Source organism: Periplaneta americana, chromosome 5 (genome assembly GCF_040183065.1).
Source record: "Periplaneta americana isolate PAMFEO1 chromosome 5, P.americana_PAMFEO1_priV1, whole genome shotgun sequence".
In the NCBI taxonomy this organism is placed as follows: Eukaryota; Metazoa; Arthropoda; class Insecta; order Blattodea; family Blattidae; genus Periplaneta; species Periplaneta americana.
Genome location: NC_091121.1, coordinates 155,461,973 through 155,488,927, shown reverse-complemented (window position 1 = coordinate 155,488,927; position 26,955 = coordinate 155,461,973). Strand labels below are relative to the sequence as shown.

General features: G+C 35.8%; 1 protein-coding gene across 2 annotated transcripts in view; it reads left to right on the top strand.

The window, feature by feature from the left end:
* The window catches only part of LOC138700236 (uncharacterized), a 44,452-nt gene extending 30,550 nt beyond the window's left edge, over positions 1 to 13,902 (top strand). Inside the window, exons 2-5 of one of the 2 annotated variants that reach the window (XM_069826709.1) lie at positions 3,125 to 3,301; positions 5,337 to 5,469; positions 10,921 to 11,044; positions 13,635 to 13,772. In XM_069826709.1, the coding sequence (XP_069682810.1) occupies positions 3,125 to 3,301; positions 5,337 to 5,469; positions 10,921 to 11,035 (425 nt within the window). In that variant the 3' untranslated portion in view covers positions 11,036 to 11,044; positions 13,635 to 13,772. Of the gene's footprint in view, positions 1 to 3,124; positions 3,302 to 5,336; positions 5,470 to 10,920; positions 11,045 to 13,634 lie in introns of both variants that reach the window. The other variant, XM_069826710.1, reaches the window with a different exon arrangement.
* The last annotated feature ends 13,053 nt before the right edge of the window (positions 13,903 to 26,955 follow it).

The following is a 26,955-nucleotide window of genomic DNA, read 5'->3' as shown; positions in this document are numbered from 1 at the left end:
GTTGTTTACAGCAATTTTATTTCAGTGAATTCAATTTTGTTCTATTTATATTTTATTCTGTATGTTATAATCGAACTTAAACATACTAGAGTAAATGAATATATTACTGCATTCGCTGTATTATCTCTCCCTTTTGCAGTTACTGAATCACTACAGTTTATTTTTCTACATTTAAATTAATCTAAGCTAATTTTAGGCACTAAAATGTCTTTCTTTTTCCAGTACTATACTTGCGATGGAATGAAAGGGCAGTTTCCATTTTTGTATCGTGTGCGTTTAGATTTCATGCGTGCACGAGTGTGTGTTAGAGTTTGTGCCTATACGTGCGTTTCTTGGTTTCGTGTAAAAAAAAAAAACAAACAAAATAACTTGCGTCACGTGAATGCAAGAGACGAGCGCTAGTAGCTCTAATTGCTCTAGTTGTTAGTATACAACCTACTGTTTCGTCTGTGAGTGAGTTCATGTTACATGAGATAATGCAATGAGTGAGGTTAATATACTGTATATAATGTGTGTAAGAAATACGGTGCATAATATTAACACCTTCACAGTATTTATACGGGTACAACACTTTCAGCACCTCCTATACACGTGTATTCTCCACTATTTCATACAACTTGCTGGCACGAACAGTAAACACCTCTTTATCAGCTTAGTATTTATTCATAGGCCATAAAGGCCAGAGGGAGAGGGAACGGCGATTCACAGTCTTTCCGGACGCAGATTTAACTTGGGCGCGTAGTAGTTCACTTAAGCTGTAGGGACACGGCCTCAGAATTACAGTTGTTTGCATTGGGATTATCTTGCTGAATACAACTCATGATAATAGTTATCCTCAGGTAGTTTAATTTACATTTTTAAATTCATGTTTATTGTCGTTAGATAAATAATTATTTCTTGACCTCCTGTCTCGAAATAATTATCATGACAACAAACATTCCTTAAGCTCAATTAAATTACGGGAAAACTATCAGCCTTCGTATTATAGAAGATAAATTTCTTATTAGAATTACACATAGCCATGTTAAAGACATTTCTAGCGTGTATCGGGTTGTGAGTCGCGTAGATTGGTATTAGCGAGAAATTCAGTTAATTTCAATAAAGGAATTCCAATAAAATGAAAATGGAAAAAAAAAATACTAAACGGTGAAAAGTAACAAGAAGGAGAAAGTCGAAGTACACCCTTTGACACGGAAATTGGACACTGTTCAGAGAATCCCACCTCGGAATAGCTCGGGAATTATCGTGTGCGCTGTGTTTACACGCGTGCGCTTTACCTAGAGCAGGGATGCGAAACTGTGCTACAATTGTGACAGACGTCACAAGCCGAAACACGTAACTCATCCCTTCTTTTCAACCTTCGCGTCATTGGACATGGTAGGGGGAGAATAGATGTGTATCATTCAGTATGCGTACGAAACGTCACAGATAATCATAGAAGGCCGAGGATTGTGGACGGGGGAACAAACTCTTTCCCCATGCTTCCACCCCTCTCTCCTCCAGTTCTGCATCCCTGACCTAGAGTGTTTCCAAGCATGGTTTTTGTAACGAGAAGAAAGAGCTCTATGGCTAAGCCATAAATGCTTCCTAGGCAACATGTTGTTTCGCGACATACAAATACTGTACGTCGCTGCTACGACTTGATTTTATTCTCGGACCTCGATGCTAAATATTTCCCTGTGTGTATCGTGCGCTAAAGGCTGGTTCACAATAAACCGGGAACGAAAACCAGAACGAAAACGGGAATCGGAGGACATTTTAAAATTCCTCTTCAGGACGAAAAGTTCCATTTGTTAGATCAAATTTCTGCACATTTAAAAGACAAAACTAAAATCCTTTCCATAATTTATTGTCATAATTAGAGACGAGAATTTCATACACTATAAAATCCCAAAATATGCATCAGTAATGCATTATCAAACCATGAAACATGCACGATCAAGCGAAAAATACATTAAAATATGCACTTTCAGTTTTGTTCCAAATTTCTTATTTCACTTCACTTTTTTTTGCGCAGTTTATAACTAACAACATTTCTAAATTGGTTTCTGTGAGGTTCCTGTGCTTGTCAGTGAATATGTTTTTGTAGGCAGAAGAAGTTATGAGTGCAAACTTGAATGAACCTTTTTCTGATATTAAGTTTTTTTTTTCTTTTCCTTCTTTAATTCTGATTCCCGAAGGTAAAATAAGGGACATAAAAATCGAAAAACTGAGGTTTCCACTCAAAATCATTAAAACATACATTTAAACAATATAATATGTATTAAATGCATGACTAAGCATATAAATTGCTTAAATAAGGTAAAATAAGGGACATAAAAATCGAAAAACTGAGGTTTCCACTCAAAATCATTAAAACATACATTTAAACAATATAATATGTATTAAATGCATGACTAAGCATATAAATTGCTTAAATAAGGTAAAATAAGGGACATAAAAATCGAAAAACTGAGGTTTCCACTCAAAACCATTAAAACATACATTTAAACAGAATATAATATGTATTAAATGCATGACTAAGCATATAAATTGCTTAAATATGCATTATGCATGTTTTTATCCCCAAAACGGCCAAAACATGCAAATATGCACGGATAAAGTACACGTATTTGAAACCGGAAAATAATGAAATGGATAAGTACTAAGTTTGAGCAATGTTCTATGTTCCTATAGAAACATGCGTTTGCATGGGATTCTCGTCTCTAATCATAATACACTGCTCTTTTAAATTGACTGAGCAATGGCTTTCTCAAAACACGCTATGAAATGTTTCATATAAAACTATTTTTTCTCGAAAAAGAAGCAAAAATGAACAAAATAATGTTGAACTTTTTTGTTTAAAATATCTCAAAGAATATATCCCTAAATTAATTACATTACTTACGGTTCACTCTATATATAACTGCCTAAATATGTCGTTTTAATAATCTTTTCCGTCACAAAACACTTTCAAGGTTTTTGTTTTATAGCTTCTCCCTTCTGTACTAGGGCTATGTTTGATTTGATAATATTCCTGTCCCACATTAGGCCTACACTTTATTTTTTTTAATTACGAAATATTAAGTTAATAAAATTGTGCCTTCCAATTCTATTTATTTCTTTATATACCTGTTTCTTGCAGACTGTCAGAAACTGAAGATGTCTTCTATTCCTCAAGGAGCTTATGCTACTTGGAAAGTTCGCGTAAATGAAGGCAAACATCAAATTCCAGACACTAGCAGCATGATGACAGCGAAGATGAAGGATTCAGAGAAACCCTCTCCTCAACAGCTACATTATCCTAATGTTTATAAGAAATGTAAGAATTATACTTTATAGTTTTATACTTTTCGAGAATTGTTGTGAAATGTGTTAAGGTCTAGAAACGTTTTGTTACTTTTACGGTTTTTAAAGCTATTTTGCAGAGCTTTCATTTTACTAGTTTTATTTTAAACGGGGTTTAGCACTATTATTTTAAAACTGATCATAGTAATTAATTTATTGAACTAAGTTAAAAGCAAATCAATCTCACTTGAAGTTGCAACAATAGCCGCACAAATATTTTGTTCCCGTAAAAATATTCCTTTCTAAATACAAAGTTTGACTTGCCTGAGATTCTTGTACAAAATTCACTCATTAAATTTGAATTGCAATTATGCGTTAATTTTTTAATACGTTGTATTTATAAAGGGTGATTCACGAGGAGTTACCGCCATTTACGGAGCATATTCCCGAAGACATTTTGATCAAAAAATGTCATATAAACATACGTCTTATTCTCAATAATTTCCAGAGTTACACTAATTTGAAGTTGTTAAAAATACTTCTTTCTCTTTAGTTTTAAGGGTAAAGAATGTTACAATTGAATGGTTCAGAACCATAGTGGGCCAAGTGCCATTTACTAAAACCGTTGAAAAGAAGGGCTAAAATGAAGTTATTACCATAATTCAATGGAAACATATAGCAAGTAATATAAAGTACACACATTCAAACTAAATGATATATCAATCTTCATTAAACTGTGGTTTTCACTTAACTTTAACCTTTCCTTTCTCCGTTTTTAATAAATGGCGCTTGGCCCACCATGGCTCTGAACCCTTCAATTAGATAATAAACTATTCAGAAGTATAATAAAATTTCTTTAATTGGCTAGTATTCTGAAGCTAAAAATGTGTTGTTCGTAAAGAATTTTTTTTTTAATTTTTAACTACAAAATTGCATTTTTTACGCATTTATCGCAACAATTATTACAAATCACGTTATTCCTGTGAACGCTTTAAGACTGTACATTAAGATGCAAAATTGAACTATAAAGAATCAAGTTGCTAGCAATCGTATGATCTGTAACAATTGAGCCGTTGAGAGCAGAAGTGGTGTAAGTCAAAAATGGGTAGTGAGGGTTAAAGTAAACATTCTGTAAAATACAGCGCAAAGTAGCTATTGATATTCAATTTATTTAAACTACGTGTATTAGTAGTCAGTGAATAGCACGAAGGACATATTAATTGCTACTTTGCGCTGTATTTTACAGAATTTTTACTTCAAACCTTATTACCCAATTTTGACTTACACCACTTCTGCTCTTAACGGCTCAATTGTTATGATAGGTGTGTAAGAATAATATAATTTTTAATTAAAAGATGGACAAAGAATTCTGTACAAAGCAACTAAGGAATTAAGAACACATTTTTAGCTTCAGAACACTAGCCAATTAAAGAAAGTATACTTCTGAATAGTTCATTCTCTATTTGTAACATTCTTTTACCCTTAAAACTAAAGAAAAAAACGTATCTTTTAACAACTTCAAATTATCGTAACTCTAAAAATATTGAGAATAGGACACAATTATGTTTATATGACAGTTTTTGCTCAGAATGTCTTCAGAAATAAGCTCGTGAAACACCCTGTATAATATGTTGGTCACGCAGTTAGAATTCTGTCCGTTGGATTCAAGGTTCACAGGTTCAAACGTGGCCGAGGATCATATGTTTTAAAAGGCGATAAATTCTTAAGTATGACTTCCTTTGGGAAGAAAGTAAAGCTATGAATACCACGTCGTAAATTTACAACACAAAGATTGATACAGAAAAACCCTGTCTCTGATTGAGGGTTCCAGGCAAAATTTGATGTCCACTTCTCGCCCACGTTGAATTTCGACTCTGAATAAACTCTACAGTTTAAAGCATTACTAAATGAAGTAAGCTAGTGCAGTTTAAAGCATTACAAAATGAAGTAAGCTAGTGCATTTTAAAATGGAGCGATTCTGATTTATTTGTTATTTATGTAACTCAGCATACCAATCTGAGCGGGACATAAACTAATTTTCATTTATAATTTTGTTTTCTTTTTTGCAGTTCTGGAACACCCACCAGCTAAATACAACAGCAAGCTCATGAATAGCATTTGGGGACTCTACAACCGCTACTCTGTGCACAATCTTAAGAAAGTCACGGAAGGGGAGGATTCTTTCTCAGGAGTGCAGCAGCCGTAAGTATTTCTTCTTTCAATGGTTGAAAGTAGATGTACGTAAGATATGTAAGTAGACTAATGTTGTGTTATATATTAAGTCTGGAGTAAATATTTTTGGTGATTGTAATGTATAATGCAATTTTAAAATAATGCATCATGAATAGAAGCAATTGTGAACTTTTACTCTTTTATCTTCTCCCTTTTGGATAATAGCATTCTTTATTTTGAACAATGTACAGAGACTACGAAAAGATGAGTCAAAATAAAAAGAAAAGAAATCGGAGTATTAAAAAAAAAAACATACGCTACAACCACGTTGTCCGTTATAAATCGTACAGAATTTTTCGGAATTCGAATATCCGTCCCTTTGTTGAGATATAATCAATTGTTCGAGATGCGGCTGAATCCTGTTTTGCGCTTGGAGCTGTTTGCATGTGAAGAGTCCACTGCAAGAATGATGGATGTCACTTTCTTATCGAAAATGAACCAAGATTGTTAATACATAGCTTAAAACATATAGAATGTACATAGAGAGTTATATTGCATTAACACTGATAGTCATTGTCCAGTAATGATCGGAAAATCACAGTTAAGCTTTGAGCGCTAAGCATTTCAAACTTTCAATTGCTTCTCCTGCAAAATGTATTCCAAATGACATCCATCATTCTTGCAGTGGACTCTTCATATCAGAGATCTGCCGCAACGCAGACCTTATGAGCTGCCTTTTTACAAACTTGGTATATTCAAGGTTTAAAATATCAGTCATTATTCTGATGATGTTAAAAAAATACATGGATTGTTATATCATCTTGCTTACAATTTTCACTTTCGATGCTGTGATACGACATTCCATAAGTAAAATATCCAACCAAAAAGCCAGAAACACACTAGAACAATACGAAATATACAACTATAGACACACAAAAACACATCCAAATGAAATTCTCAACACACAAGTCAATTTCAGAAAACACACACTCTTTGACTCCACATTACACTACACAAACACACCCCCACAGGAAACAAAACAAAAGGCACCAAGAGCAGCAACAACCAGTTCTGATGGCCAATAGCAGGCCGAAACAAGGTAACATAAAATTTAACACATGAAAGACACATAATACGTTTTCCAAAGTGATATAGTCTTAAAAGTTGTGTAATCAAGATGTAAAATAAAACAAAGGTAGATCTATGTATAATATAGGCTAAATATCCAAATTTGGAATGTGTAACATAAATCTCAAAATTTAAAACAATGTTGATTATCAGTACATGCAAATAGCCAACGTAATTCAGGTTAATAATTCCGCGAAAGATTAAGTAGGACTATGCAGGCTATGTGCTTAAATGTAGACATTAATTCATGTTTTTAATTGTTAAAATTACAAATTATGTAAGCTTACAGACACTTCTTTGCACAAACATATCTAATATAATCCTTGTACTACTCATTTGTGGAAAATTCTGTGGTGTTCGGGTAAACGGGGTTAAGTCATTTTTTGTGGAGATGGAATTTGTTCCCAAGATGCGCACACAAGTTAAATTGGACAAGTGGGTGTGCAAAAATCAAAAGAATACCTCCTATACCTGTTTTTTTTAAAGATGGGACATGACAGTTAAGCGGCCGAGCTTGGAACTACAGTGCTATGTTGCCAATATAGACTATCACGCGATCAGCTGATGCGAGATAGCAGTTTTCGTTAGATGGCTGACAAAACATTCATTGACAATTGACGCGAAACAGTACAAAAATTGACAGAGAATGAAACACGAAACGCATTAATGCTAACATTTTATGCACAACAAATAGTTCAAATAGAATAATTCAACACGTGGTAACTATAACTTTGGCAACTTAACTGTGGTTACCATAGCAACAAGCGTTCCACGCTATGTGACATTCAGTTGTTTCTCCGATCGCAGCGCTACTGTCATGTCCCATCTTTAGAAAACACAGGTATAGCATGTGATGTGTTTTATTTGTGCAGAACATTATTTGCAATAAGGGTCCGAAACTTAATTTTAATTTATCTCACAATTCATATTTATGTCTTATCTCCCTTCACGCAAACAACACAGAACTGGATTTTATTATAAATTTTAATAAAAAGTAGAATTCTCTTTTTTAATAACATCATCATCCTAATAAATATCAGTAGCTTAATGTAATTTGATGAAATACTGAATGCGTACATTAACAAGTACATAATCTTTAAACCGGACGTGCTTTTTTTACTTGGTTATTTAATGACGCTACATCACTACTGGGTTATTTAGCGTCGATGGAATTGCTGATAGCGAGATTTTATTTTCCGAGATGAGGCCGAGAATTCGTCACAAAATACGTGACAATCCCCTTTCGGTTGGGGGAAAACCTCGGAAAAAATCCTAACCAGCTAATCAGCCCAAGCGAGAATCGATCCCACACCCGAGAGCAACTCCGGATCAGCAGGCAAACGCGCTACCGACAGAGCTACGCCGGTGACTATCCAGGCTTGTTAAATTAAAAAGACACATAAACTAAGTAGATATAAATGCTGAAGAGAACTTGATTAACATACTGGGTTTTAGAGAAAAGCTAATGTCGTTTTATAACATCGAAAATGTTTTTCATTTCTAAGCCACATCCATTAGAAATAACTTCGTAGTGTGTTTGTTTTGAATTGTTAAACAATAGGCTACCATATATTTACTAACTTTATTCTTCAAAATCATTATGTTATTTTATTTAATTCCATTTCATTATTTAAGGAGCTTAAGATATTTTGAGTTAGAATAAGGGTAAAGTAAAAGGCAAAGTCATCCCCATTACAGATCATGGAGCCCCATATGGTGGCGAGAGGTTAAGGCACCCACATGTACAGACAATCGGCACTAATCGCAGTAGGGATATCAGTCCTACATACCTGCCTCTTTTACTTTCAAGGAAATGCCCCTGGTACTCATTTCTGTTAGATCCTAAGTAAATCCTAGAGTCATAGTGCGGCTGGAGGGTTTGGATCAATGTAAAAAATCCATGACCCCATCGGGAATCGAACCTGTTGCAGCTTTAAGACACCTGGCGTTACATTTTAACTTCAACACTACTATAAGAGTAGATTATATTTTATTTCTATAATTCTCCTTTTTACGGTATGACATTTCAATATGATTTCTTAAAGCAAATTTCAATTAATAATATAAGTACGGTAGTTGTTTTAGTACAGTCAAATATCCGTATAAGGATTATCGTTATAACGATAAACCCCTCTATTGCGATTAAAAATATAGTTTTCGGCATAAAATGTATTTCTTCAATATAAAAATTCTCCTGATATAACGATATCCTCTATTGCGATATATCTCTATTGAACGATACAGTTTTATGGACTCAGTGTAGTATTTTCTCTCTCTACTACGATAAAGTCCGATAAAATGAAATGTTTGTCGCAAAGGGATAGGTATAATACGTGATCATACTTTATGGAGAATCTCAGTTTAGCTGATCACTGCGCATTTATTTTGGGCATTCTTTCTTTTACCACCAACTCGACATCTTAGTTTTTCCGGAGTCTACAGAGGAAGACATAGTTGCTGAAATTAGAGGGAACCCTAATGATCAAGAAGAAGAGGAAGAAAATGATCTGGAAGAACAAGTCACTCCAGGAGAGGCGTCTGAATCACTTCAACAGTTCCTATCCAGTGTTAGTGATGTTGCAGAAGGGTACTCTACAGTGTTTATTGTCTTTGGATTTAATAAGATCTTAATGTGTGTCAATTTCCATGAAGAGAGCTCTGAAACAAACTGATATAAGTGATTTCTTTCAAAAAATGTAGGACAGTACAATGGGTAGCATATTAAGAGGGTTTCATTGATAATTTTAACACTTCGTATCATAATATACGAGTAGGCCCTACACACCAAGTAAGCTGAATAGAAAGTCTCTTACCAATTTAACTCATTTTTAAAACCCTCCTTATAACAATACATCCCTTTATAACAATTGTTTTCTTTTTTTCCCCTAAATATCGCTATAGAGAGATTTGACTGTATTAACAAAATAATTGAAACAATCGTTTACAATTTTACCTCAGAACAGAAATTAATTAACAGACATTTAACAGACATTTGTATAGGCATATGAAGAATTTTTCAATATGTAGGATTTCTCTGATGACAATATTATAGTATTCTAAAACGTCTTACAGAACTGGACTGCTTCTTGAACGCATTTAATATATATAATTTAATTGGAAAACGTAAGTTTCGGAACTGGACATACAACAAATATAGAAGTGAGCGTTTAACATTGTAAAGTTTCCGCACGATGAACCATGTAAAAACAGGCAATGTTTGAACAATACCTGTCTGTTGAAAATCCTTAAACACTTAACTTACGTACTGTACTTACAAATGGCGTTTGAAGAACCCGGAGGTTCATTGCCGACCTCACATAAGCCCACCAACGCTCCCTATCCTGAACAAGATTAATCAAGTTTCTACCATCATATTCCACCTCTCTCAAATCCATTTTTATATTATCCCATCTATGTACGTCTCGGCCTCCCCAAAGGTCTTTTTCTCTCCGGCCTCCTAACTAACACTCTGTATGCATTTCTGGATTCGCCCATGCGTACTACATGCCCTGCCCATCTCAAATGTCTGGATTTAATATTCCTAATTATGTTAGGTGAAGAATACAATGCGTGCAGTTCTGCGTTGTGTAATTTCCTTCATTCTCCTGTAACTTCATCCCTCTTAGCCCCAAATATTTTCCTAAGCACCTTATTCTCGAACATCCTCAACTTCTGTTCCTCTCTCAAAGTGGAAGTCCAAGTTTCACAACCATACAGAACAACCGGTAATATAATTGTTTTATAAATTCTAACTTTTTTTAAAGCAGATTGGATGATAAAATCTTCTCAACTAAATAATAACAGACATTTCCCATATTTATTCTGTTTTTAATTCCCTCTCGAGTGCCATTTATATTTGTTACTGTTGCTCCAAAATGTTTGAATTTTTCCACCTTTTCAAATGGTTAATCTCCAATTTTTATATTTCCATTTCGTACGTACTGTGTTCGGGTCACGATACATAATCACATATTTCTTTTTCGGAATTTATTTCCAAACCTGTCTCCTTACTTGCTTCAAGTAAAATTTCAAGTAAAATTCCCGTGTTTTCCGTAATAGTTTGTGGATTTTCCCCTAACATATTCATGTCATTCGCATAAACAAGCAGCTGTTGTAACCCATTCAATCCTGAAAACCCTTGAATACAAAAAATATTTTTTGCACATAAATATATTAAAATAATAATGTATATTGTAAAATTTGTGAGTAGAATGTAGGGAAAAAGTTATAAAGGTTCAGTATACATTTGTGGGACTATATTAGCAGGCGTTCTTCCAAAATATAAAAATCTCATAAATATCTCCTGGTTTAATGTGAGTAAACACTGAGACAATTATTTGTCTTCATTAATAGTTACGCTGCTGCTCTTCCACCCTCCTCGAGCTCTGGCTCAAAGGGAGGTTCACCCCGTAATGGTCCGCAATGTTTTGCAGCCTGGGAAGCTTTCTGGATTGGACACTTTTTCTAGAAAATAATGGTATGAAATCAAACCCGAATAAGCTTCTTGATCATACAGTATTATACATTATATTTGTGTAGAATCCTTTCTTTGTGATTGAAATGCCTGATTAATAAATATTGAATATTTCATCTGTAAAAAAAACGTTCTGAATTTTTGCTATCATCAAATTTCACCCGAGAAAAATTCTTAATTTCAAGGAAAATGTAGTATTTCAGTGGTAAGAATACAGTACACGCATACATATATATTTTTTTTGTTGGCGACTTCTTTGAGTCTTGATCATTGACCTAAAGCGTTCCCTATAGGAATGACGCACCGAAAGTGTAAATAACCTTCCTACTTTCGATTTTGCTCTTGGTGCACCGTGGGAAATGAATCTATGTTGGGCTATTATTATTATTATTATTATTATTATTATTATTATTATTATTATTATTATTCAGAAGTAATAAACGCGGCTGATGAGTAGGTTAGGCCCAATTATAGTTATAAACTGTATAATATGAAATATACGTATGTAGTATAATTTTACCACTTTTGAAAGGAATTAGCCTATAATGCCATAACCTGTGCTTCATTGATCGAACACGTGCTGATTATTGATGTAAAGTTTTCAAATTTTTAAAATAATTTAATATTTCAATTTTTAAGTATGTAGGACTAATAATTAGAAGTAATTCTGAAATATTTATATTCATAATTGTAATATACAGGTGAGTCAGGAGGAAAGGTACATGTTATGAAGAGTGATAATATTGGTGATTCTGAACAAAAACGTTGTTCTTAACAATATCTGACATACAGTTGTTTGAAAATCACGAGCAACAGTCTCATGTGCTTCGTCAGCAATCACATACGAACGCAACCAAAACATCAGGTTGTGGTAGGATCAATGAAACGTATTCTGGGCGTTAGCTCGGTCGCGGTGGAGCCATTTCTTGGCCACCGAGATCACCTGACATTACTCCATTGGATTACTGTGTATGGGGTTGTCTTAAGAGCGAAGTCTACGAACGCGAAGTGGAAACAAGGGAGGAACTTCTACTCGCATTTTACGTGCTTGTGCTCAAGTAAAGGAATGTTCGAATCAGCTCAGATCAGCAACACAGCAGCTGTCTATAAGAGCTGCAAAGTGCATTGAAGTTGGCAGTGGACGTTTTGAACATGATCTGTAAAGAAAAGTACACAATTAAACAGAACATAAGGAACAATGTTTAAATTTACTATCACCTGCATTTTTTCCCGTTCCTTATTGTTTCCATTAGTTCTCTCCGAAACCGTTAAGAACAGGACACATGTTCATATGAACTTTTTTCGTTCAGAATCACTAATATTATCACCTCTAAAACGATGTACCTTTCCTCCTGACTCATCCTGTATGTGTTACCTCTGACTGAGGTTCTGGCTGATATGTACAGCTCATTTGACGATTTGTGTCAGACGAAGAACAATTATTTGTGTACATCTGAAGTCGGATTAGTGTAATATGTAACTAGTCAGCGATGTATGCATTGGAGAGGGAAAGGAACTGGCCACCCTACACCATTATCTCCTGACCTAGTTGCCTCATGTGTGATGTCTTGCTGTTGTCACTTGTGGGGTCCAGACTTGTCTTCGGACAGTTGACTAAACAAAAACAATATCTGTGTAAACATTTTTATGTGCCTATACAAATAATACTAAAATATACAGGGTGGAAGTGAAATAACCTTGGAGATTGAAATAGACGATAGGGTACACGTAAATGAATAGAAAACCTATATTACGTTTTGTGATTAAATGCACGGTTAATTAGAAAATTAAGTTTGAAGTTTCAGCAGTCCGGCAACATCGCCGCTAACACACTCTACTCGTGATACAGATGTAAGAGGTCAGCGAACTCGGTGGTCTCGGTAGGTGAGCTGCTCTCTGTCAAGACGTTGCCACTTGCTCGCGTCGTGCAATGGCTTGAATTTAGAGTTTTTAAAATTAAATTTGCACGAAAATCGTGCACACAATTGAAATTCGCCAGAGGGATAAATGATTTTTTATAGGATTTCGTATCGTTATAGACAAAAATCACGACCCTACTCGCAATAGTTACCGAATAAGAGATTGTTAAACATTTGGGGGGAAAAAAACATTTTTTTTTCTGAAAAAATATTAACTTTCCACCAATATGATACAGTGCGTATATTAACTGGCTCCGCAGGAGAAGTGGCAAGCAGAACGCGGGAACTCGAGGAGTTGTGTTGGTATCGTGCAGGTAGAGTCAATGACCTTGGCCGCATTGAATGGTGGAGGGTGGGAGGGAGCGAGAGAGATGTAATATTCCTACGTGTTCAAACCAGGCGCTACACAGTATCAACTTCATTTTGTTATCGGGTCGAATACTGCCGCTTGCTTCACTGCGGAGGCAGTTAGTATACGCACTGTATTATAGTTTTTGTTACATACAACATGAGCTGTTGGCTCTGGAAATCTGGAGGGCCATTTCACTTTCACCCTGTATAATATTCTGATTAGGCCATTAATGGTATTCGTATAAATTTCCTCAAATTTATGTTTGAGATTGTATCTTTTAACACAGACAGTATTTTCTCATATAATTTTTCTCTCGTTTCAGAGCTTCTGGTAGTCAATGGCGTAGTCAGACATTGTAATCCTTGGAGCTGGGTAGCTGGGGTAGCCGCTGGGGACTTGTAGTGAATATGTCCCCAGCGTGAATTGAATGCAGAGTTTAATAAATTGTTATTCATATTATCATTGTAACTCAAACATTTTATGTATTTCTTGATACTCAGATGATGACTTACAAGTTTAATGATACTGAATATGTAATTATTATTAACGAACTCAGTAGGTTGTAATTTGTAATAAAGTTCTGAAGCAAATGCTGTGCATAAAGCGTAATTTGTTTATAAAATAGATATTTTATGTCCATTCAATTACTGGAAGCTGATAATTGTATCTGGTTATATAAAGACGAAGAATAATGAATACAATTTGCGAAGAGATGGTGAAAATGGTAAAGAATGGTGAAGTTCAAATCAGATCTCGTAGTAAGAAAACAATGAGTTATAAAATGTGCAGCTGTTTGAGTATTATGTTCTTCAAATGATATTTAAGCAATGAAAGATAACGCAAATTACGTTCTTGTAAGATTTCATGAAGAAGATGTATTAATGTAAATGATCATCAAGACAGCTGTGATAAACATGTTTATGTATTGTTAATCTTTTAAGAATAAATGCAATATCAATATAAATAATTACTAATAAAATTTACTTAATTTGCCTCAACCTTAACACACAACGAAGGAAACACAGATGCAAATTTTCAAATTTTGCGAAGATCGTAAAAGTCGGCTCCAAATTGTCACAATTTCGGTACACGAGCCTGGGCCCAATGCTTCTTTTCTGGCGGAACGCCGTTTCGGCACTTTTTTTTTGTTATATTTTTCATCAGGGAAATGAGAAATCTTCTAATTTAGCGCCGCCAATATATTGTGCGTCTTCTTCCAACTCAACTTCATTGTCTCTCCATTGATATCAACCCTGCTAGTTAACACCATGAGGAACCTGCTTCTTAGAAACATTGGGTCTGTTTCGATCAACTTCAATCCTGGCAAGTATGATAAATCTTGGTTGCTAAAAGGCCGTCATGCTGCAACAGACGTCACAAAGAAAGAGCGTAATAGAGAAGCAGAAAAATGCTCGAGAAATGGCTATGCTGTGGAAAATCTTCTGATACTCTGGGTATGTACTTTGGTAAATGGATTTGTTGCAAACCAATTTATTATTTTGTCAACCAAAATTGAGTAAATTTATACTAACATAGATTAACTTGTATTTCTTCTGAAAGATGAGAGAAGATGTGACTTATGTTTTTAACGTGATCTTTTTTCTAAACTCCGTTTAGGCCTTGAATTCCTGCTGCACTGGGCAGTATTCATCTCTGCGTCTGCTCCAATAAATTGTACACAGAGTTCTGCCATCTTTTTCTCTAGAAAAAAACACTGGGTGAACCTGCTAATGAAAAAGTGATATTTTATTAGCTATTACTCTAAAATTTATTGATTATTTTCAATGTTAATATGCATTGGTGTGCTATTTACATAAGTGGTGACTCATGGAATTTTTTTAGAGTACGAAGTTAAGACAAATAGCACGTGGTATTCCAGGTCAATTCGTCCACAGCACACAGCCCAATATACAGAAAGTGCACTAAAAATGTCCAGTCAAATAAGGCTATTAGTAAAAATGTCCAATATGCAGACATGTTCATGAACCAAAATGATCAATATATAGAAATGTTCTAAAGTCAAAATGTTCAATAGGATATAGGTTGGTAATATTGTGATATGAGTAATTCGTTATACTGAGTTTGAGAGCTTATCGCGGTTTTACTAAGCGAGAGAATGGCCGATTTTGTGCAGCAACTTCTCCACGAGCAATCCCTTAATAGGTTGACGCAAAAAAACCGATCTTTCTCTCGCTCAGTAAAATTGTAAAAAAAATTGTCAAAGAAAGTATCACGATATTACCAACCTTTACCCTATACAGAAATGTTCATTTTTTGATATGTATACAAGCGATTATTAAACATTCTTTTCGGAGAGCTACACCGCCAAAATTCCCACTTCCTATGTGGAATTCCTAGAAAATAACGTTGCAAGTTGGTCATAGAACTAATAAAGCAGTATCTCCACTCAGAATTTAAAAAAATGGTTGCTGAGCGTCATGTCCAGGGATGGGCAACTCGTGCTCACAAAGTGCTAAAAAACCTTGAAAGAGAGAAAGACAGACGGAGCCAGCCGCAGCAGTTACAAGTTGTTTGTAGTTTCGCTGCAAAAGCCACGGTGCGCTCTGGCGGCTCATGCAGGTGGTCGTGATATCTACTCCATGATTTGAATTTCAGAATGACGTTGGTACAATAATTATAGTAATTTTAGACAACTGTACCTAAACACACATAACAAAATTATATTATTTCTTAGTTTTGTAAATTAGTTTAGTACTGGGAACACAAACTGAATACACCTTTTCAAGAGACAACAAACATAGCTGCAACACTTATTTATTATTATACTATTTGTTAATATGTATTATTATATGTCTTATTTGAAACATGAAACGCGAGAATTTACAAGTCTTTATACATTAAAGAGTATTCCTCTGTTCTCAGAAATATTCGCAAATGAACACAAATTCAAGGAAGTGTTTATCACATGTCACGGCAGATGAAATAAACTTACTTCTAAGCTCTTTCTGTTCATTGAGAGTTTTTACACTTCTTTCTTGTATTAAACTCTGACTCAAGTACATACACTATATATGGAAGCAAAGAGTATATTAGGAAATTCTGACTTAGGCAGCATTACGAACAGTTCGTTCCTGATTCGCTGGAATCTGAGTGCGAACTGTTCTGCAGATTTACCAATTCAAGCTATAAACCTTCAGGATCTTCTATCGGCTGTAAGCCAAAAGGATTTCAGAAAAATCTCGATTCCTTTTCAATTGTCACTGTTTCTCCAGACTTACCAGTGAATTCTGCTGTAGATCTTGAAGTAGGGTCTTATATTTGATACGAAGATTTTCTTATCACTCTTCAAGATAGTTTATAGTCAAAGAAAGTGAAGTCTGTGTTCTACATGATACTGCCACATTTCAAATTTATCCATAAATGCTCTTAGCTAGTCGATCATTATGTCGTGCAATTCTGTAACTAACACGCACAACGTGCTAACGATATTTGATATCAATCTCACCTTGTTGATATCCCATTTTTACCTTTAGCTATTCTAAACCAGATCTAGACAGTATTTCTTTACTAAAACTTGACTGTGTTTATTTTTAACATAAAATGTCATGTGTGAGAAAGTTAATAAGAACATAATACAAGCTTGACTTTCTTTCTTAATACAAAATCTTTCTCTTTCGACTCATCACTAAAGGGAAATGATCTGGGGATTATATTGTTTTTCACTTAAAACGAGCCGCCGCTTACTGCAGACGCGACCGAACTTGTATACACACTACAGTACCGAGTCCGTTCTACCTGCACTGAGGTTGTGTTCACACTTCGAGAGCACGAGTTGCCCACCCATGGTCATGTCAGTATTTTTAGATTTATAGAAAACGCGATAGAACAGAATGAGACGGAGAATACCATAATCTAAATTCGCTATGGTCACATAAAAGGCAAGACACTTCCTAAACAAGGAATATATTACAAATCAACGGAGAATTTAAGGGATTATACTCGTACACCGATGCAATCAGTATGAGGACAAGAATAATGTGGAACAATATTTGCGGGCACTTTCATGTCATATATTATGTCATGCTGACCTCGGTGGAGAAGGAAATTGGAAAATAAAATTAGTTAGAGAATATTGTAATGTAAATTTCATTGTTCAAATTTTAATTATAATTTTATAAATATTCTGGACATACCGTACATGTAATAACTCCGAACATTTTCGATAATGGCCATTTAATGACTGTGGACATATTTTATACTGGACATTTGATAACTGAGATCATTTTTGATACTGGACATTAATGGTGATGGACATTTTTGCAGTGGTCATTTCGCAGTGTACTAATTGACTGATAATCTCACGTGGTAACACAATATTCAAGGACAGCACTTATCTTTAACAGTTAGGCCTAATCAACAGATTGAGGCCCGTCACAAATTAGGCCTCATTTCAATTTTTCGCCACCTGAAAGACAAGAACAACACCATCACATCACAGTCTACTATATACAGTCACGAAGCTTGAGTTTTGAGGGTGCTATAAACAATAGACTGTGACGGTTCTATTTTGCATTGCCTGTAATGGGGCGATATTAGCGATCCTAGTGGTGAGCAACTAACTAATGTTTGCATATTTACTACGTATTGAGCTTCGCGACTGTATATACTAGACTGTGATCACATCATCATCAGTGGTGCAACAGCTCTCTTTTAAAGTTGCTGTTTCCTGGTTCTCTATTCAGTGTCATCCGTCAATTTCTTTTTTCTAGGAGTTTAGTGTTTATTTACTATGTTTAAAAATTAGTGTATCTCTTGCAGTTGAGCACCCTGTCATGTCTTCAAGTTAGCATTTCATATTTTAAGGTCCTCTGAGAAGAAAGGAAGCTTTATATATGTTTTGGACGCTGCCAATGCTGTAGAATGGCATATTGTCGTTGTTCCTGCAATAACTCCTATGTGACATATTTATCGATTTTCATATTTTTGCTGTATTAAATAGCTTAAATATTAATACAGCAAATAATAAAATCTCCTATATGTAATTATATTTCTTTTTTCGAAAATGTAAGAATTCACATTCCCCTATGTACGGCTGCCATAGGATGAATAAATGTGTTTTTTTCCTCCTGCTGAAAAATTGTATATTTTGCACATAGGAGTTATTGCAGGAACAACGACGATATGCATTTCATAATCTGTACAGAGTACCTGATTTAATCCGTTCATTTTTGTTTAGGTAGCCCAAATATCACAGTTCAGATATGTGGGAGGTATTTAATGGTTTCGCAGGCGGAATCAGGAATATGTATAACCTCCACTGAATCGTCACGTGAATGTTACGAATTTTAGTTTTCGTGTGTAATAATTTGATGTTAAAACATATGCAGTCAATCTGTTATATTAATTATTTATTTCCTGTCTGCTTTCCAACGTTTTCTTCTTCTTTTCTTCTTTTTATTTCTGATTTATTGTTTATTAATATTTATTCAGAAACATATAAAAAAATTCTAGCATTCCCTGGAAAGAGAATGATTTCGTGCTCTTATAGTCGCGTTTTTCATTGCCTATTGTTTTATCGAGTCATTTGCTCTTCTCATATTATTTCTTAATACGTAACTTATCTGCAACCACTAAAATTAATTTGTTTTGTTTCATTCGGAATAACTAACGTACAGCAACCGACCCTTGTAGTTGATTTCAGAGCCTTGTTCACAGTGGCAGCACGATAGACTGGTAACTAAGACTTTCGTGGTTCGAATCCTGCCTGGGAAGGAAACTTTTTTTGTTCCTTATTCAAATTTATTCCCAATACTTTTCGATTGCAGCGATATTTTATTACTTAATTGCTTACTTACTTACTTACTTACTTACTTACATTTTAGACAGCAGACTGGATGATAAGAGCTTCTCAACCGAATAATAACACGCATTTCCCATATTTATTCTGCGTTTAATTTCCTCCCGAGTGTCATTTATATTTGTTACTGTTGCTCCAAGATATTTGAATTTTTCCACCTCTTCGAAGGATGAATCTCCAATTTTTATATTTCCATTTCGTACAATATTCTGGTCACGAGACATAATCATATATTTTGTCTTTTCGGGATTTACTTCTAAACCGATCGCTTTACTTGCTTCAAGTAAAATTTCCGTGTTTTCCCTAATCGTTTGTATATTTTCTCCTAACATATTCACGTCATCTGCATAGACAAGAAGCTGATGTAACCCGTTCAATTCCAAACCCTGCCTGTTATCCTGAACTTTCCTAGTGGCATATTCTAGAGCGAAGTTAAAAAGTAAAGGTGATAGTGCATCTCCCTGCTTTAGCCCGCAGTGAATTGGAAAAGCATCAGATAGAAACTGGCCTATACGGACTCTGCTTGGGCTACGTCAGCAGTCGAAACTACAATTTCAATAGATTACTCGCTATCTTGTGAATGCGGGCTTGGCATGCGCAGTGGCTCATTTCGGGGACTTTGATTATTCCGTCGGTCCGGTTTTTTTTTTTTTTTTGCCACTACTGTACATAATAAGAAAATGCCTTAAAAGAAAAGACAGTGTAGAGTTTTGACACAATTTATTCATTTATTTAAATATATTTTGAGCATGTCGCATCTAACGACACTACCATTAGAACGTCACAACCTGGGTAGACCATGAAAAACTTTGGATTCTGACCATATCAAATGGTCTACGACATACGATATCAATGACAACCCGCATGGAGCTGGACCATGTCGACGTATACTGCTTGCTGGAATATATTACATTCAATTCTTCTGTCGCTCTCATTCACTTTTGCTGTCACGAGTTTCGAACCCCGAATAATTAGAATGATTACCTAAAGTAGAATTGAAGCTTTTACAGCTACTGCTGTGGAACATTCTGGTTCGCAAGATGTTTCATCGATTGCATATTTCCGTTTTAAAGTAGTATCACAGTCTAGTATATACAGTCACGAAGCTTGAGTTGTGAGGGTCCTAAGAACAATAGACTGTGCCGGTACTATTTCGCATTGTCTGTAATGATGCGATGTTAGTGATCCTAGTGGTTAGCAACTATCTATGGATGCATATTTACTACGTATTGAGCTTCGTGACTGTATATACTAGACTGCGGTAGTATTAACTAAAACCTTCTATAATCACCTGCTATCGGAATTCGACGTTAAAGAGTACGGGGATCGAACTGTAACAGGCAGTCGAAATGTTCATAGAACCTATTACTCTAGTTGAGAGCCATCAGAACACGGACGCCGGGACTTTCCTAGACGATTGAACAGCTTTTGCTTTTTCTAAGGTGGAGAATCACTGTGCTTCCATTCTTTCGACTGCTATTTTGTCTCTGGTATGTAGTATATACTTACGTACTTACTTATGGCTTTTAAGGAACTCGCAGGTTCATTGCCGCCCTCACATAAGCCCGCCATCGATCCCTATCCTGTCAAGATTAATCCAGTCTCTATCATCATATCCCATCTCCCTCAAATCCATTTTAATATTATCCTCCCATCTATCTACGTCTCTGCCTCCCTAAAATTCTTTTTCCCTCTGGCCTCCCAACTAACACTCTATATGCATTTCTGGATTCGCCCATACGTGCTACATGCCCTGCCCATCTCAAACGTCTGAATTTAATGTTCCTAATTATGTCAGGTATTAGTATAGGTATATAGTATATTAATATTATTAATTATGTTCAAGTTTCAAATAATACTCACTTTACTCACTGTAGTAACATTTCGTTCCTGATATTTCAAGCTCCTACCATAACAAATTAGACTGTGAATGTAACAGAAAATAACTATGAGTTGTAGCATTTGCCAGTACCGAAATTCGGAACAAATTTGGCAAAAGAAAATCCAACCTGACAACTACAAAATCACAATAATCCACTAGCATAAAATGTATTAATAGTGGGAAATGGTTTGGTTCCATCCTCAAGCTATGGTTCCGCTGTAGGCTTTTAGAGAACGATTATTTAGTTCTGACAGCTCGGTGACGCGGAAGAGGGGAAGTAATAGGAGTAGTGAGGAGAGCTCCGGAGTAGAGATAAGGGCGAGCGGTCAGTGAAGGAATGCAATACAGCTTAACTGTACTAGAAACATACCGCTCTACCGCACGCGTGACATCCGATCGCTCTAAAGGCAAACGAGTGACTAACCCAAACACCCCTTGGCGTAACTAAATGGACTCGTCTGATCAATTGCACATTGCCGGCGACTGTCAGGACTAAATAATCGTACTGTACTTTAGATTATAAGGCCACGTTGAACTCACGACCTTGGAACTATGTCGTGAACTAAGCAGTGCGCGGAGTAGTATTGGGTTGTGTGTTCTAACGTCAACAACACAGGTTCATTGTCGGAAAGTACTACAGATTTGCAAATCAGATTTATTTATTTATTTATTTATTAGTTTGCTAATAATTATAATATAACATATATTATATATATAGAAAAAACTTTAGCTCACCCCTGAAAGAGGAGAACTTGTGCTCAGGGGCTGATTCCTGAATTTAAATTAATAAGTATACAATACAATTTTTCTTATGTCTACTATGAAATTATAGTATATAAATTTAAATTTACAATTTTTCAATTTTTATAAAATCCATACATAACTTTTTAAATTTAATACTAAAACTATTAGAATTGACAAGATTAGGATATTTAAATATAAATTTGTTATATATTCTTGGGCCTAAATTATTACTATGATTAAATACTGTAACAGTGTTGCATTTTGGTTCAAACAATCTTAAAGAATTCATACCTTTTGTTTCATAACTGTGAGAATACAATTCAAAATTATTTCGATTTTTATGTATGAATTTTATTAATACAATATAATAAATTTGTCTTACGTTAAGTACATTAAAGTCTAAAAACAAATTTTGACATGGAAAATCAATAGGTTTATGAAGACATATTTTAATTATTTTCTTCTGTAATAAATAAAGTGGATTAAAATTGGATTTAAATGAGCTACCCCATCCTACAATTCCATACATGATTTCCGATTGAAATAAAGTTAAATATATTGTGCGTAATAAACTTATTGACAAGTAATTCCTCAATAAAACAAAATAATCCTACTATTTTACGTAATTTATTGCAAAGGTAATTAATGTAATTGGATGGAATGCAATGGCCGGGCACTGTGACGTTATACGATCTATTACTCTAACCCTCAAGCTAGGCGCATCCCCAAACCCTCACCGTCTGACTGCTCTAAGGTTCGCTGCGTACCCAGGTTTCGAGCAAGCAACTCTTCTCGTCCCTAGACCAGCTCCCTCCGTGCGTCGTCAGCCGACGATCGGGGAATACAAAGAAATAATGACCAAATGGAGAAATGGTGACGGAATAATGTAGATGCCTAATATGGAGAAAAAAGAGAGAACCCCGAGAAAAAACCCCAACTGCGACCTTGTCCGCTACAAGTGTCACTATAGATTTTTCAATGAAAAGTCCTACACCTCACCGGGACTCGAACCCGGGCCGCCTGTGCGATAGGCTGGAGGTCTGACCACTCAGCCACCGCAGGGGTCAAGTACTACAGGTCGTACAATAAACTATAGCACTGTTCGAAACATCAAACTCTTCGCGTAAATGTAGGTTCAAAGAGGAATGCGAAAGTGATTTTTGTAATGGGGAGGAAATGTGAGATGTTTCGTAAGTAGTAAAATATTGCTAGATGCATAATTAATTACATGTTTTTGTTTTTGTCTGTCTATTTATTTTAGAAAACCTCTATTCTGTAAAGAAAAGGAAGATTCGATAGGCAATCTGGGATTCCTTACTGAAGTCTGTGAGCGTCTTGCTCATCTCAAGGGAAATACAACATAACTGGTGCTTTTCAGCTGTGTAAAGCATTCCGTGTCTGTATAGTGCCGCCCCTAGGCAGTGCTAAAATTTGCCGCCCCCAACTCCCACAACAGTTTATGATTATCTATTAAACAGGTCATGTTTAGTTTAAATTAGTTTTAAATAAAATGTTATAATTCAGAATACAATAATTACTGAAATCAAAATACATGCTTCTTTTTTTCTTTTACTTTGTACAGAGGAGGGACCTGAAGACTTACACTGCAGTCTGAGGCTTATTGTGCTTACCACTCCTATTCTGTGAAGCACCTTACTTGTGAATTATAAAATATATTTCCTTCTCACTTTCTTCACAGAGAAAGCACTGATGTCATCAAAGTCGATCTGACGAAGCAGCACATGAGACTCGATGCAAAGAAACATATTCGAACTTATTCATTGTTGATATAAAATTGATTTCTGAAAGGTAGGTTGTGGTTTATTTTTAGGCATTGGTTTTGTTGATAGTATAATTATTACCAGTATTTCTTACTTCGATAGGAAGTATAGAGTAAATTAAAAAATAAACTCCAACTCTTCGCGGAATAAATCTTTCATATCGAAGTATATAGTGCACATTGCACATGCTGGAAAGTGATTAAATAGTATTGTTGACAATATATTATGTTGGAAATGTAACTGAGAGTTGTGGTTACTATTCATAGCGATAAATAATAAACACACATCCAATTTTATTTTCAACAATGCTTTCTTGTTTATGCAAGCAGTTAAATTTAAACAGTTTCATAGTACTGAATAATAACGTGATACTGACATTACAATGTAACTATGAAGCTGCACACTTTCCTTTTACTCTCGCCACGACAGCGACAATGCGATAACAAAATAATATCAGACTTGCACAAGGTGTCCAAGAACAAATTTCAGAAAAGATTTACCAACAAGTGTTTTAAAAATGTAAAATGAAAATGAAAAAAGAAGAAAAGAAAAAAGGAAGAGAAAGAGAGAGAGAAAATCGCCCTAGGCAACTGCACGGTTCAATTTTCCATGCGCTTACCCATGCAATCTGGGGAGAATGTTGAAAAAATCAAGTTGAAAACGAACGTTCAATTAGGATGTATGCAGATTTTGTGTCTATGCGGTGCGCCGTGCTGAACGTCATCTTCATTACGTATGTAAGATTAATAACTATTAAATATCAATCCAGTACTTAGGCCTACTTGATTCGTAAATTGTAGTTGAACACTCCATAGGCACTCGTATTTGCGATTAATCTTCAATAAAGCTAATTGTACTTGCCGCCATTTTCATCTTAAAAGGTCCACCATCACCAAAAAGAAGTATTTTCAGTTTATTCACAGCCACCTAAAACAATCAGCTGCTCGCTACATGCTACTGTTGAATAAAATACGCACAAGATACCCACCGACGATGGGTAGCTTTCAATTGCCGCATGCGCTTTCATTTTTAGTGGAAAAAATCATGCGCAATTGAATGCTTTCCGTTCACTCTTGCATGCATCGCTTGAATATTAAAGTTGAAAGAAAAGTTGAACCGTGTAGATGCACCTTAGGACATTCCGCCACTGAAACCAAGAAACGCTATTATAAACACACAGAGATATGTTTTCGCGGGATATCAGCCGAGTTAAGATTTTGGAATGCTCCAAGCTTTCGACTGCTATCTCTGCAGCCATCTTCAGGGAAGTGATGTCCGAACAGAAAGTCGAAAGGTTATATAGATGTTAGGCTGTCTCAGGTGAAACGGGATTGGTTGGCGGATCGGCCAATCCGGGGCCGGGAATTGTCATCGCTCGTAAGCTCCGCCCCTCCCGGGATTCCTGCGTGAAGTTTGGCGGGCGGCGAGCCCTATTCCGCCGGTTGGAATCGGTTGCCGTCCTCGGTCCGTGATCTTCATGACCTTGATTGTAAGAGGGCCTGAGTTGGTCTAAGACCGGTGTCCATGCCTGACTGAGCTGGAGTCCACTGTCTCTGTTAAAGTTGTTTTTCTCCAGCTTGATCTCTATGGCCTCCTTGATTGTACGATCCCAGTAGTGGCTTGATTTGTTAATGACCTTGGTGTGGTCAAACAGTATTTTATGCTCCTTTTCTATGCTGTGTTGCGCCACTGCAGATTTTTCCGGGTAATACAGCCTCAGGTTCCTCTTATGTTCTTTGATTCTGTCTTCTATTGTGCGGCCAGTCTGCCCTATGTATACTTCGCCACACTCTCATGGAATCTTGTAAATCCCTGGAGTCCTTAAGCCCTGACTGTCTTTAACCTGACGTAGATGACTCCGGATTTTGCTCTGTGGTTTATGGATGGTTTTGATATTAACCTTCTGGAGGATTCTGCTTATTTTGTGTGACACGCTCCCGCAGAATGGAATGAAAGCTTTCTTTGTCGGTTCTTGCTTGCTGTCTAAGTCTATTGTGTTACATCTCGTGGTAACTTGTTTGAGGGCTTTGTTGATGTCTCTCCGGCTGTAGTTGTTTTGTTGTAGTGTTCTACGAAGATGGTCCATTTCTGCAGGCAAGTTGTTGATATCGGAAATGACTATGGCGCGATGTAGTAGACTAGTCAGGACGGACTTCTTCTGCGAAGGGTGGTGGAGGCTGAGTGCATTCAGGTACAGATCTGTGTGCGTCGGCTTTCTATACACGCCATGTCCGAGAGTACCATCTGCTTTCCTGTGTATGTGGATATCCAGGAACGGCAGTGAGCCCTCTGACTCCACCTCCATGGTGAACTGGATATTCGCGTGGATGCTGTTGAGATGTTGTAGGAACTCTACGCAGGAATCCCGGGAGGGGCGGAGCTTACGAGCGATGACAATTCCCGGCCCCGGATTGGCCGATCCGCCAACCAATCCCGTTTCACCTGAGACAGCCTAACATCTATATAACCTTTCGACTTTCTGTTCGGACATCACTTCCCTGAAGATGGCTGCAGAGATAGCAGTCGAAAGCTTGGAGCATTCCAAAATCTTAACTCGGCTGATATCCCGCGAAAACATATTAGCGAACCAACGCCGAGAAAGCCTCAGATCATACACACAGAGATACGTACTTGCTTCCTAATAGTATGTCTATACGGCATGGTTTCAAGCTCGTGAATTCAACGTGATCATCACTGGTAGGTATAAACTATAAAACCCAGACTATACATATTACTAGGCAAATTAAAAACATGATAGTGCAAGACAGTATGGTCACAGTCTACTATATACAGTCGCGAAGCTCAATATGTAGTAAAAATGCAAACATGGGTAGTTGCCCACCACTAGGATCGCTACTATCGCCTCATAATCGCAGATCTCTCTCCCAGTAGGCGACAAAATATGTTACACTTTCTTTGTGTTCTTTTGGAAAAATTAACACCTTCCTTCCATTATTGAAATATTAAATGGATAAAGTTAATTTATTATTTTAATGAAGTATATTAAATTCCACCATAAACTCGAAGATACCTGCAAGAAATAGGTTAATATTATTTTTGTTTGTGCAAAACGAACTGAAATTTACTATAATAGCTTCACTCATTCAAGATTATAGCGATAATTAACTATGAAACCAATAAATATTAATTTGCATTTCCCTTTACAACAATAATAATGGAAATATGAATCAAAGGAGTAACTTACGTGTACCGGTACTTGTAGTGTAGGCTTACGTAGTTAACAAAGTGGGATGAGGTTAAGCAATAATAATCACACCAGAATTGGAAATAAAACGTGATCAGTAAATTTTATTGTAACAGACTTTTTCTACGTCTCTAGTAAAGTAACAAATAAAAATAACAACACAATTAACAGCTATAATTAAAAACATATCCTTTGAAAAAAAAAGTTAATAAT